The sequence below is a fragment of the Doryrhamphus excisus genome, chromosome 11 (genome assembly GCF_030265055.1).
Source record: "Doryrhamphus excisus isolate RoL2022-K1 chromosome 11, RoL_Dexc_1.0, whole genome shotgun sequence".
Lineage (NCBI taxonomy): Eukaryota > Metazoa > Chordata > Actinopteri > Syngnathiformes > Syngnathidae > Doryrhamphus > Doryrhamphus excisus.
The window spans coordinates 5,297,236-5,310,139 of record NC_080476.1 but is presented as its reverse complement, the minus strand read 5'-3'; the positions used below and the strand labels follow the sequence as shown (position 1 = coordinate 5,310,139).

At 41.3% G+C, this 12,904-nt stretch overlaps 1 protein-coding gene across 3 annotated transcripts in view; it reads right to left on the bottom strand.

Annotated features, from left to right (window-relative positions):
* Nucleotides 1–12,904, bottom strand: part of ttc3 (tetratricopeptide repeat domain 3) — a 25,726-nt gene extending 12,822 nt beyond the window's left edge. For 2 of the 3 annotated variants that reach the window (XM_058086147.1, XM_058086146.1), the window contains exons 1-15: nt 12,690–12,903; nt 11,318–11,391; nt 9,512–9,563; nt 9,232–9,391; nt 9,057–9,138; nt 7,477–7,530; nt 6,947–7,079; nt 5,305–5,390; nt 5,040–5,134; nt 4,912–4,974; nt 4,735–4,789; nt 1,722–1,884; nt 996–1,026; nt 843–930; nt 626–659 (exon numbers count right to left, since the gene is read on the bottom strand). In XM_058086147.1, coding sequence (XP_057942130.1) covers nt 626–659; nt 843–930; nt 996–1,026; nt 1,722–1,884; nt 4,735–4,789; nt 4,912–4,974; nt 5,040–5,134; nt 5,305–5,390; nt 6,947–7,079; nt 7,477–7,530; nt 9,057–9,138; nt 9,232–9,391; nt 9,512–9,563; nt 11,318–11,380 — 1,159 coding nt within the window. In that variant the 5' untranslated portion in view covers nt 11,381–11,391; nt 12,690–12,903. Of the gene's footprint in view, nt 1–625; nt 660–842; nt 931–995; nt 1,027–1,721; nt 1,885–4,734; nt 4,790–4,911; nt 4,975–5,039; nt 5,135–5,304; nt 5,391–6,946; nt 7,080–7,476; nt 7,531–9,056; nt 9,139–9,231; nt 9,392–9,511; nt 9,564–11,317; nt 11,392–12,671 lie in introns of all 3 variants that reach the window. The other variant, XM_058086149.1, reaches the window with a different exon arrangement.

Sequence of the window (12,904 nt, the reverse complement as noted above, 5' to 3'; positions counted from 1 at the left end):
AGAGTGGAAAATATCACATCTCCCAACTAAGAAAAGCAGACCGCCAAGGCCTAACGAAAAAAGCAGATGCTCCACTCAGTGGTGGCAGTTTTTTTAACTAATTAATCACGATTAACTAGCATTGAGAACTGTCAAACATGCCCACTTTTATTGCATTTAATGGATAACTTATATATTAACAAACCCAAATGAACTGAATTCAAGCTAAAAATATGGCACACAAGTCAAAATATATTTGTCTAACGCTAGTCTCTAATAGTAGAACATTAGAATCACACTTTAAACCACGCTATGAGCAAAGAGGCATTGTATGTTTTGTATGTACGTTTTCAGTGTAATTTCCAGCATACTAAAGTTTGAGAAAATATTCAGTTTTGATATCACTATTTGAAACGGTTGTAGCTTGGAAAATGGTTAGCGATAAAGGCATACTGTTGTCACTCATCTAATTTGCATATTATGACATCACCATGCAAAGACGTCAAATCCCTGACACCCAACAGCGTTTTGTTTTTAATTTTTTCCCTTTCCTTTTAACTGGAAGTTGGATACTCAAAAAATCCAGAAGAATAAACAAACCATTTCAAAACAACAACACCACATAAATGTTTGAATTCATACATACCTTGGTGGTTCTCCTTGTTCATTTGATCTGTCACCTGGAAACATGAAAGGAAGTTTACGGTCAATTCAAACTCAAGCACCTTTGCGGATCACAAATATTGTTTGTTGCCAAGATGTGTATTCAAATGGGTGTGTCATTTCACAAAAGGGTGTGCAAGTTTTGTTTTCAGTTAGTCATACATGACTATCTAGTTTCATTCCAGTGAGACGTCACTCACCTTTGTCTTATTACTACTACTCCCACCTCCTTTTCCCTTCACTGGCTGCTGTGGTTCCCCTGCATTTGATTTAATGGACTCTGCTTTACTGGAATGAAAAAAACACGAATGATCATTCAAGGGTTACAATTTGCGTTTGCACCATGCACTTACCTTGAACCTCCACTTTTCTTTGGTGGTCCCGCTGTAAAAGAAAAATACAGTTTTGTCCAACCGCTGATTGCACTACTAATCCACATTGTAGACCAGGCGTGTCAAACTCAGTAGCACAGGGGGTCAAAACTCAAAGCCTACTTTAGCCTACTTTTCATGGGCCATACGGGACATTTGGCGTGGTTGTTCATTCCGATGAATTGAGTTTTGATGGGCCAACTCTTAGTCATTCTTTCAATGTCTGGGCAAAAGCTACTGTATTTATGTCAACACAAAAATATCACAATATGCAAGATGTGTAACCTGGAAGAGCAGCTGTGAAATTGGCAGTTTTAGCATTTCCCAGCATGCTTTGCTGGAGTTAAAATGACTCCACTGTCTAATGCCCCTTTAAATGTGTTATTTTCTACAAGGTGCAATAGTGCTGCCATAGTGATGCCTTTTGTACTTGTGTACTGTAATTATTTAGACTTTTGGTCTGAATCTAGCAGCCTTATTATGAATGGTTGTGAATTTCGTGCTATACACAATAGTTTCCACTTTTAACATTAAAATACCAGTGGAGGAGTTGCTCAATTACACAAAACGCTGTAAAGCACTGTCTAATATGGTCCGTATATAATGCCATTTCCCAAACGGTTCAGCGGGCCGGATGCAACTACAGTGGGGTCGGATTTGGCCCCCAGGCCCGAGTTTGACACACATGTTGTAGACAGATATGTGTACCTTTGTTGCCCATTGTTTCACTCATGAACTTCTGATGCTGCTGCGCCAGGTCTTTGACTCCCTCGTAGTCATTCTTGCACAGACTCTGAGCTGACTTGTTGGCTGTGATGGCCATGTTGACCTCACCCAACAGGAACAGGGCCTCGCAGTAGCGGTAATGACCCTGGAATCAAACTCAGCTCATCAGTGTCGTTATGACAAGCACTAGGGAGGCTTACATGAAAAAGTGACTTTGTAATGAATACTGGTCTAAGTGATTTGTGTTCCAGGAGCCAACTTATGATCCCCAAATGTGACAAAAATCTACCTTTTCCCTCACTTGTCTGCTACACTTTTCGGACAAAAGGCATTCAAACGCTCACTGTTTCAGTTATGAACACCCATCCATCCATTTTCTGTACCGGTTATCCTCACAAGCATGCTAATCCACCTGCGACGTTTGTATGAAAGCACACAGTGGGCAGTGATTGACAAGTTGAATGGCCAGCCCTCTACTCATAAGGGCATACATATCCAGAATAATTAAAACAAAACGTCCATCCATTCATTTTCTACACTGCTTATCCTCACAAGGTTTGCGGTTATGCTGGAGCCTATCCCAGCGGTCTTTGGGCGAGAGGCGGGGTACACCCTGGACTGGTCGCCAGCCAATCACAGGGCACATATAGACACACAACCATGAATATACAACCTCTAGCCTAAAGAGTATGTGTCTACCTCACCACTTGACAGAGGACCTTGCCCTTGTCAAAAATATCAAAGAATTCCACTGAACTGCTTGCAGCCAGGGCTGCATGGCGGCCGAGTGGTTAGCATGCAGGCCTCACAGCTAGGAGATCAGAGTTCAATTCCACCCTCTGCCATCTCTGTGTGGAGTTTGCATGTTCTCCCCGTGTGTGCATGGGTTTTCTCCGGGTACTCCGGTTTCCTCCCACATTCCAAAAACATGCTAGGTTAATTGGTGACTCCAAATTGTCCATAGGTATGAATGGTTGTTTGTCTATATGTGCCCTGTGATTGGCTGGTGACCAGTCCAGGGTGGTCCCCGCCTCTTTCCCGAAGACAGCTGGGATAGGCTCCAGCGACCCTTGTGAGGATAAGCAGTAGAAAATGAATGAATGAGTTAATGTTTGCCGCCATTCAGGGAAGTGGAGAGCAGCTTCCACCGCCGGACCAAGTGGAAGGTGAAACATGGCACCAAGGCTGCAATTCTGGTGAAAGTAACACCAGCGACAGCCCCTTGAGGGTCAATGTAGCCATGTTGAATTTTCGAATGACAATGCCCATTATTGACCATCTCTTGTCGGGAGTCAGTCCTTGAGGCCTTGCCGTTCCATATACATGAGCATGCAATGCAGTGGCAGTAATGGATCTTTTGCGTCTTTCAACTGGTCTTTGGCCAATTCCAAATGAGCATATCAGTTGATCCAATATTCTGGCGCCACTGTTACAGGTGATAGAGCAGATCTAGCCAGATGCCACCTGGGCTTCCATCATTGCACAAGTCAAAAAAAATTAGTACATACTGTGAAATATTTACTGGCATCATCCTGCCAGTAAAATACTGTAAATTCACAGGAAATTACTTTACAGTGTATGCTATCCTATCACGTGTAGGTTTTTTGCCACTTTTTCTTGCTGCTCCGTTTCAGGCATGAGAGTGTTCAAGGTTGCCCAGCTGTTGTTGGAAACTCCCTAAGCAATCACTGTCTTGTTGTCATGCTGCCATTTGGCTGCAGAATCACTGTTCTTGGACCAGGACTTGAGCATTTGCACCTCCTCGATTCGCTTTTCATGTGGAGTATTGTGATGCAGATGCTTTTGTCACATTCCAACATGTTAAACCCCTTTCTCCTTGTCAGCATGTCGTTACAATGTTCCTATGCTCCTGCCAGTCTACCTCTGACTCTGAAGTTGGGCTTCTATCCAGTGTACACAAGACAAGGAAGAGTATGCATGTTGTGCCCCCACCCTTTCTAAGACCTTCAGGATTATACGGAGCCTCATCATTCAGCGGAGCAGTGAAATGTTTTAATGACATTGTAGCATCACAATATGTCTCGTGTATGTCTACATTTTGCTCATAAGCATTCCTTATGTAGCTCAAAGGTTACATATGGTCTTCAGTGTGCTACCATCAAATGTTGCAAAGTGTGGTCTCAGCATCTCCTGATTAGTTAAGAGGCCTGTTGTGCACATGATACTATACTGCAGTCATCCTAAGTCTTATGTGTTAAGACGCATACACATATCTAATTGGCCCAGTGCCCCTCGTCTAGCAAGAGTCCCACCATGGTACTGTGATATTGTTTCGGAAAAGCCATATATGTTCAATGTCTTCTCATGACACTTATGCACAATGGCTGTCCCTCCTGCACAAAAAGTATAATGGCTTCGTTAGTTAGTTACCAAGGGGTCACACTGAGGTCAACACTCCAATCACAGAGGCTACTTGGGGTCATCATTCAGGTATTGTATCTAGTGGAAACCCAGGGCTAACCTAGCATGCTGCTGCTGTAGGGCCTTGTTCTAGTGCTAGTGGCATCATGCAGTAACCAATGGGCTTTTCTATAAACGTGTCTTTAGTGCGTGCATTCTGATTGAGGGAGGGCTTTTGACTCATTTACTTGACTTATTTATTTACTGTCCTTCTGGAATACCCTGTGAAAAACATCAAGAGAACATTGCAAGTTTCTTTACCTCAAACCAAGTCAATGAATTTGCACTTTTTTTTGTTTGTTTTTTTAAAAAGTGCGATATATTGAGAACTTAAGCGCATGGCTCTGAACATTCTGTGTGTGAAAAAAAAATGTCCCTTAGATTGCAATCTCAATTCTAAGGAAGACAATTGTGATTCCCAGTTTTTGTAGGATCATGTAGCCCCGTGTTGCTGTTAAAATTAAAAAGTAATGTTCACACTGCAGCTAATATAGCAATGCTAACATTGTTAATGGTCCTGTTCCTTAACATTACCTTGTGAAACAAAGCATAATTATAAAACTGACAAGCGTACCTTTGCCCAGAGCGGTTCTATCAGAACAGCTCGTTTTCCATCGAAAGCAGCTTCTCTGCAAGAGCAAACCACCGTGCATGAGTAAAACTTGCCATCAAGGGATACAACCACTTTTGTTTGCTTTTTTTTAACCAAGCTAATGTGTAATGATGTATATATTATATTATATGTACTTACAGGTATTTCTTACAGCGGATGTAACAAAGCGCCCGGTTAGCAAAGACGACGTAGTTTTCAGGGCTTTGAGAGAACAAATTTATTTTTACACTGTAAATAAAATATTCATAGTTATGCCCACTACTTACCAACATCTGATGGCTTTGGAATAAATGTCCACTGCTTCTTCATACTTGTGCTTCTGAAACAGATCATTTCCTTGCTTCTTGAGGTCATCACTAGCCTGTAGGAGGAAGGCAGCACATCACAACATCATCAGTAAATGGAAGCACAGTGGTCAGAAGTTGTTCAGATCTTAGCACTGCTAGGAAATTCATTGGACTTGCTTTGTAAGTGCATGCGTACATGTTAAGATGCCGGCTAGATGTTCCTACAGAGTTTGCGTGGACTTACCGCAAGGAAGGCCTCGGGAGGCTTGGTTCGCAACTCTGCCATGGTCCGCTCCAGGTTTTTTGCCATTCGGAAGATCAAATGGGCATCTGAAAAAGTCACACAAAAAGGTGACTCACATTGAGAAGACATGAAGCTCCCTTGTACTACCACATAAAAGCCTTCGATCCTGGGAAAAGGAGCCTACATTAGCCTAACACATTAGAAACGGATTAAAGAGGTATGACAGCAATAGATGAGGTGTAAGGGTACATTAATCTGCCATGGAATTTTTCCAGTACAGTACACTTTGAAGTACGGGGAAAGGAAATGTAACTATTTTTCCAATTAGACAGTGTCTACTCTACTCTAAGTAAAAATTTAGGCTAACATGGTGGTTTTTCTGCCATGCCCTCACTGGGGAACAATTTTTTTGCCACGTTTGTCACACATGACTGTTTCAGATCAAACATACTTAAATATTAGTCAATGATAAACACAACTGAACACAAAATGCAGTTTTAAAATAACTTAAAAATCCAAAACAACAGTGTGGCAAGAGTGGTTGCCACCTCTATTAAAACATAACTGTGGTTTATCAGACCTGAGTATCATTTCTCTCGAAACAACCTGTCCTGATTACTGCCACACCTATGAAGAAATCCCTTCAAATTGGACCTGCCTGACAACTTTAAGTAGACCAAAACATCATGCCGGGATATAAAGAAATTCAGGAACAGATGAGACAAAGTCATTGGGATCTATCTGGGACTCCAGCGAACCACAGGGATTTTTTTCCCTCCCTTAATAAAAGGTTTCATTGAAAAACTGCATTTTGTGTTCCATTGTGTTGTCATTCAATAATATTTTAATTAGTTTGTTACATTTCAGTGCAACAAGCAAAAAATAAAAATCTGGAAACGGGCAAATGCTTTTTCACACCACTTTATACTGGATTGAATAACTTGGGAATTTTCTGCCATATTATATTTATTATAATTTGTATCATGTTTTGTTTTCCCTGAGTGGTTAACGTGCAGGCCACTCTGCAAGGAGACCTGGGTTTGATTCTCCGCTTGGGCATCTCTGTGGGGAGTTTGCATGTTCTGCCCGTGCATGCGCGGGTTTCCTCCGGTTTCCTCCCACATTCCAAAAACATACTAGGTTAATTGGTGACTCCAAACTGTCCATACTATGAAAGAGTGTGAGAATGGTTGTTTATCTATATGTGCCCTGTGATTGGCTGGCGACCAGTCCAGGGTGTACCCAGCCTCTCGCCCAAAGACAGCTGGGATAGGCTCCAGCATGACCGCGACCCTATTGAGGTATAGCGGTATACAAAATGGATGGATGTTTTGTTTTCATTATTCTGGATATGCCATTATGTCACCATCATTTCCAGCACAAAGGGTTGGAGCAGAGGGCTGGCCATTCAACTTGTCAATCACTGCCCACTGTGTGTTTTCACACAAAAATCTCAGGTGCACTAGCGAGCCTAGTTATTCAGAACTTCATCTTTTTGAAAACAGAGGTTACGATCTTGGAAAATTTCCATACATTTCCAGACTTGGAAATGTATAAACTCCATACTTGCATAGGAACCCTGCTCTTTGCTTTTTTGTACACTTCAACATCATGCAGACAAAGCATCCGGCGTAAGACGTACACTCTTTGAAGATGAAGAGCAAGGCTGTGTAGCAAATGTGGACATGACCCAGATGCATGACATGAGCTCGGATGTCAGGCTCTCCCGTCGACGCTAACCATTCCAGAGCTTCCTCGAAGGCACCTGGGCATTGCTGAGAGCACAAACATACAAAGTCTTAGAGACCACTTAGGAAATCGAATTAGCAAACCTCTTGGAACTTAACCCAAGATTTTAGAATTTTGCCCATCATTCACAAACCTTATGTGAAACATGAACATTTTTTTCCCTTTTCTATGCATTACAACATGAGAAAACAAGTTCATATGAGCTAGCAATGCATGTCATTGGGATATACCCATTTTGACAATGAAGGCCTTGAAAAAAACCTCTAACAACATTGAATCGTTTCATATACAAGCTGTGATCACGCATTAACACGTACACTATTGATAACATGCAATACTTACTTGCCTTGTTTTGATGATTTAAAATACTATTGAAATGTCTTTCCCTTGGAATATAGACAAAGAATAGTGTATAAGACTTACCTCACTAAACCTGGTACTTATCAAGATGAGATCTTTCGTGAAGTCCTTTTTAATCTGTAAAAAAAAACACACATTTAAATGCACATTGGAGACAACCTTGACAGTTATCTAGACAGTGGGTGCACATATCAAATCCACAGCACAGGAATGAGAAGTACCACTTGGGTACAGCATGAAAACATACATTAACATCATCGGGTCAAGCATTATAGCAATGTTATATACAGTATGTCACCATAGTAAGGGCCACTATTCCTCTCTTCTTCAGACGCTAAAGTGCTTGCTTGTGTGGGTTTTTATTGTTTGCCTTGAGATAACTTTTGCTGTTAACTGGAGCTAGGCACTGTGCACACAATGATTAGGCAACAGCGATGCTATGAGCCGGTGAAAAATGTTGCTCTTGATAAACATTGTGATCTCAGTGTGGCCCTGGAGGCCATTTGCGGCATAAAATAATCATCATGATTTAATTAAAGTTTTATTTGACATGTAAAACAATTAAGAAAAACAGCAAACATGAGGGAAAAATGGAAAAATTGTGTGTTATGACAACAAAGATTGAAATGATATGAAATATTAAAGTTAAAGGGGACCTATTATGCTCATTTTTCGGCCCTGGACTCCTATAGAGCAGCTACACATGATAACCAGCACACAATGCTTTATAGTTCTTCCAGAATCTGCACCTATTCAGCTGAATTTCTATGAATGCATGTTTTAAAATGCACTTCTTTTGCTGGTTGGGAATCAGGAACTCCAACCATTTGGTGCCTGATGGTGGCGTCTTCAAGAATTGTAAACAAATGTGGCGTTGCCATTCGAGGCATTGCTAGCAAGTAAACAGCGGAGCAGCGCATGGGGGAGGGCGGGGGAAGGCAGAGACCGTGTATGTATAAGGAAGTCCGCCCCTGTGACGTCACAAAGGGGCAGTTTTACCACACCTTTTGAAACAGAGCATTTTGAGCAATTCCAAACCTTTCAGGGCTCACTTTCAAATGCGCAAACCTAATTATCTGAAACATTGGCATCATTTAACACGGAAATACTACATTCTCACTACATTCATGGGTCAGAAAAGTAGAAAAAGCATAATAGGTCCCCTTTAAGAAACGGAAATTTATAAAACAAGCATTTTTATGGTGGCGTTCATGACAGAGCAAAGCCAACAATTGACTTTTCTATATAACTAGTGCTCCATGTGAAATTATAACTTTTGTTAGAGATATAGGCACCGTACCAAAGAGATAGTTCATCCATAATCGGAATAATGAAGATGAAAGTTGCATCTCAGTGTGTAGCTTCACACGGCGAGGGGGAGCATGAGAGAATCAGGAAGGGGGCTTCATGTCAGCTGATGTCATATGACATCTACAAAGTAATGTTTACACGAGCCACCCAAACTACTTTGCCGATCCACCAGTAGCTCACAATCGACAAAATGGCCACCCTTGGGCCACACACGCCATCGCTTTTTATACTAATCCACATCAGCAGATACTGCTTACATGCATTAAAGCCTCACATTTATACATCTTTTGGGAAAACATCCAGAATAATCATCATATGCACCAAATACTCACAGTTCCTATCTCCACAGCTCTGAAGATAGCTTCCAGGGATTCGATCTTGAGTAGGTTCCTCAGATTGAAATGGCCAGGGTCCCTTTGCAGGACACAGGACATCACATAGTTGGCAAATTACAAAAAATCTGAGCATGAAATGACATCACACTTGAGAACATTTCCTCCTGCTTACAATGGATCGATGAAACCTAGACCTTTGGCCCAAGTGACAGCATTGTGGGGGCTGTCACTTCGTAGCAGAATGTGAACCCAGACGTTGTGGAGCCTCATCAGGTGTGCTGCCTCCTTCCTGATATCGATGGGAATGCAGTCCCATTGTGCAAAAACAATAACTACAAAACACACAAAAATATGTGCAAGGTACAATTTAGCTTTCAGAACTTTGCATACATTTCACTCACTTAAGTGGCAGATTATGAAATTAAGAGGTTTGCATGAGAGTTGTATTTTACCTGCAGGGTAGGCTGTGGTGGTTGCAGGATCATTTCCCATCCCCTTAGTTGTCTGAGTGGAGAAAAATATATATACTGTATATGGTAACAGGCAAAATGGGCAATAGACATACAGTATGTCTCAACAGTGACTACAGTCCTCACATTTTATTACATGCTCTCAAGAGACGATACTACTTTAGAGTAGTCAGTGTCTTCTGCCTCTTTTGGCTTTTCCCTTCAGGGGTCGCCCCAGCAAATCAATCTCCTCCATCCAACCCTGTATTCTGCATCTGTCTCTCTCGCACCAACTACCCTCATGTCCTCCTTGACTACATCCATAAACCTCCTCTTTGGTCTTCCTCTACGCCTCCTACCTGGCAGCTATAAACGCAGCATCCTTCTACCAATATATTCACTCTCTCCTCTGGACATGTCCCAACCATCTCAGTCTGGCCTCTCCGACTTTATCTCCAAGGCCTCCAACATGTAATGTTCCTCTGATGTACTCGTTCCTGATTCTATTCATCCTGGTCACTCTCAATGAGAATTCCAGCATCCTCATCTCTGCTACCTCCAGTTCTGCTCCCTGTCTTTTCCACAGAGTAGTCAGTGTACACTTTGTATATATGTGCTATCAATATACAGCCATTATAGTCTAATAGCTGGCAACACAAGCACCTGTGAAACTGCAGCTCCCCCAGTGCCTGCAATGCCGGCTAACCCTGCTTAGCATGCAGCCCCAGACCATGCTACCATAACTATGACATATATGATTGATTGGAGGCAAGACAATTATCGTGCTATCCATCCCGGATAGTGTTTTTTTGTTAACAGGAAAAATTGAAGCCACAATTTTTGCCTCAGTTTGTGTGCATTCTCTGGTTAACATACATCTACACTGCACTCATGCAATGTATTAATCGCAAACATCAGAAATAAGTTATGTCACTGTCTATGATGTCATCAACAGTTGACACAAATGTTAACTCAAACATTTTTATAGTTTTAGAAGTATAGATGTACGTGCAGAAACATTTCTAAATGGATATAAATTAAAGGGCTAAATCAATTTTCAAGGTTACTTGTACCTTCAGTGTTGCAGCTATACATCATATGAACATCCTCCTTTTTGTCATAATTATTTCTTGATTTCAACAGTGTCATTTGTAACACTTATAGTTAATTTTGTGTTAACAGTATTGATGTGAGAAACACTTGATTTCAAGAAGTAACTTGTGACAAAACAGGAAGATGGTGGCGGTAGAGCTTGCTCCCACATCATGTCTTCAGGGACAGTCACATTAAGAAATCATGCCTTGAATTAAGATAAAAGTATTCTTAAATGTTTATTTATATCCATTTGGAATGATTCACTGCATGTCAAATTGTAATACTATAAAAACATGTTTTGTGTTTACATTTTTGGCTTTCTGGAAGCGAATAAATTGAGTTTCATTAGCTGCATGGCTCAGGCGGTAGAGTGGTGGTCTCCCAACCTGAAGGTGGCGGGTTCGATCCTCTCGTGACCATGTCAAAGTATCCTTGAGCAAGATCCTGAATGACTTGCTCCTAATGCTGGGTCATCATTCGGTAAATGTACCAACAGTGTCAAAGTGCTCCAAACGCTTTGAGGTGGAAAAGCACTACAAGTGAAAGACCATTTAGCATTTATGTCTTATGGGAAATATTGATTGGGTTGATGTCCATTTCGGTTAGAGCCAGACCTTCAGGAATAAATCAATGACACTAACCAAGGTTCCACTGTACTCACTTTAGGGAGAGTGTACAAACTGTATGTTCACATAATGCTTAATGACAACTTACAATCTCAATCTCTGTAATGGAATCATCGTCACAGTCTGTGTACTCAGAATCCGAGTCAGTCATCTTCTCCAAATCTGCAAGAAAACAAAATCACTTACAGCCATGTTGGTTATACAAAATGGGAATCTAACACACACACTGATCACACTTTTTTCAATTGGTGGACAACAGAAGCAATGCAGCTTTATGTTACTGATGTAACAATGACCAACTGGTTTGTAATATAAAAATGTGAACCCATCAGACAAGAGGGGGGAGGCTATATCTATCCACCTATTGAAAAATTAACATCTTTAAGTACAACAGTTCAGGTTGTCTGCTTGGGTCTCCTTTTTCAGTGCTTCAAGCATCTGGCAGTTGTGGTAAACTTGGGCATCATTCTCAAAAAACTGAATTTAGTTTTAAATGTTTGTATTTAATAAGGCATCAGTTTGTAAATTAATAAAATATTTGGGATGTACAAGAGGAAACACTGAACATGATGAGCATGTCTTTCTTTGTTTACTTCCCCGACTTCATCACAATCAAGCAAAAATGTACCATGGTAAAATATCTAAAACCCAGTCCTAAAATCTACTTCTGTCCTGTATTGCATTGGTTTGCACCGTTTTGTAAAATAAATACTTTGTATATAAGTCTCATCTTGCTAGAGCTGCTGCGATTCAGTACCTGTGATTACCGTAACGACCCCTATGTGATTGTAATGCGCAGTTTCGAAACCGGGCAAGCCACTGGAATTAGATGGTTGGAGACTCAATGCAATTCTTAAAAACAACATTGTAAATCTTATCGCCAGCTACAGCCCCGATGTTGATGGGTCTAAAAAACTAAAGTGGAAACGGTAAGCGAGCTGGCTTAAAAAGCTCAACGGACGGTACATGGCCCAAGGGAGATATTTTTCTGATTTGTCGTACAAGAAGCACACAAACTACACTGGAAATGGGGGAAAACAACCGGAAGAGCCTAATAGCTATCCCTTAGTTGCGCAGCATCCTTACGAATATCATTTTGGAAGAAACGAATCTTATCTGACAGAGCATCCTTGACAAAGCAAAAAACACACCCTAACAGCTCGAATAGGTTCCCGAATCCTATCCCAAAAACGAGAGGGACTCCACTGCGAGCCAAACAACTATATTTCCGATTATAGGCGAAAACTCGCTTCGGCTAGTTTTGGCTAGCTTCAGGTGCTAGCAATTAGCACACACGCTAATAACGCCCACCAGCTTACAAATAGTGTCGGGCTATTTTGAAACGATGAGACACATAAACTAAAGTATATACTATAAGTGGCTGATTGTTTGTTTCGTAAGCTTTTATGGTGTAACTACCAAAGGTAGATACCAAAACGTACATTTCAACACCCTCTTACCGCTTTGCTCGTCGAATGAGAGCCACCCGGCCGTGCGGCCAAGAAACAATAAGGACCGCGAGGATTACCGATTAAGAATCTTGATATAAAAGTTTAAAAGTTTAGAAAGCGCTTTACTGAGCTCAATGAAAGTGTGAAACTGAGTCTCCGTGGAACACAGGGCATCCAAGCTAACATGCGGCGCTTTTAAACTGACCGTGACGTAACATAAATTT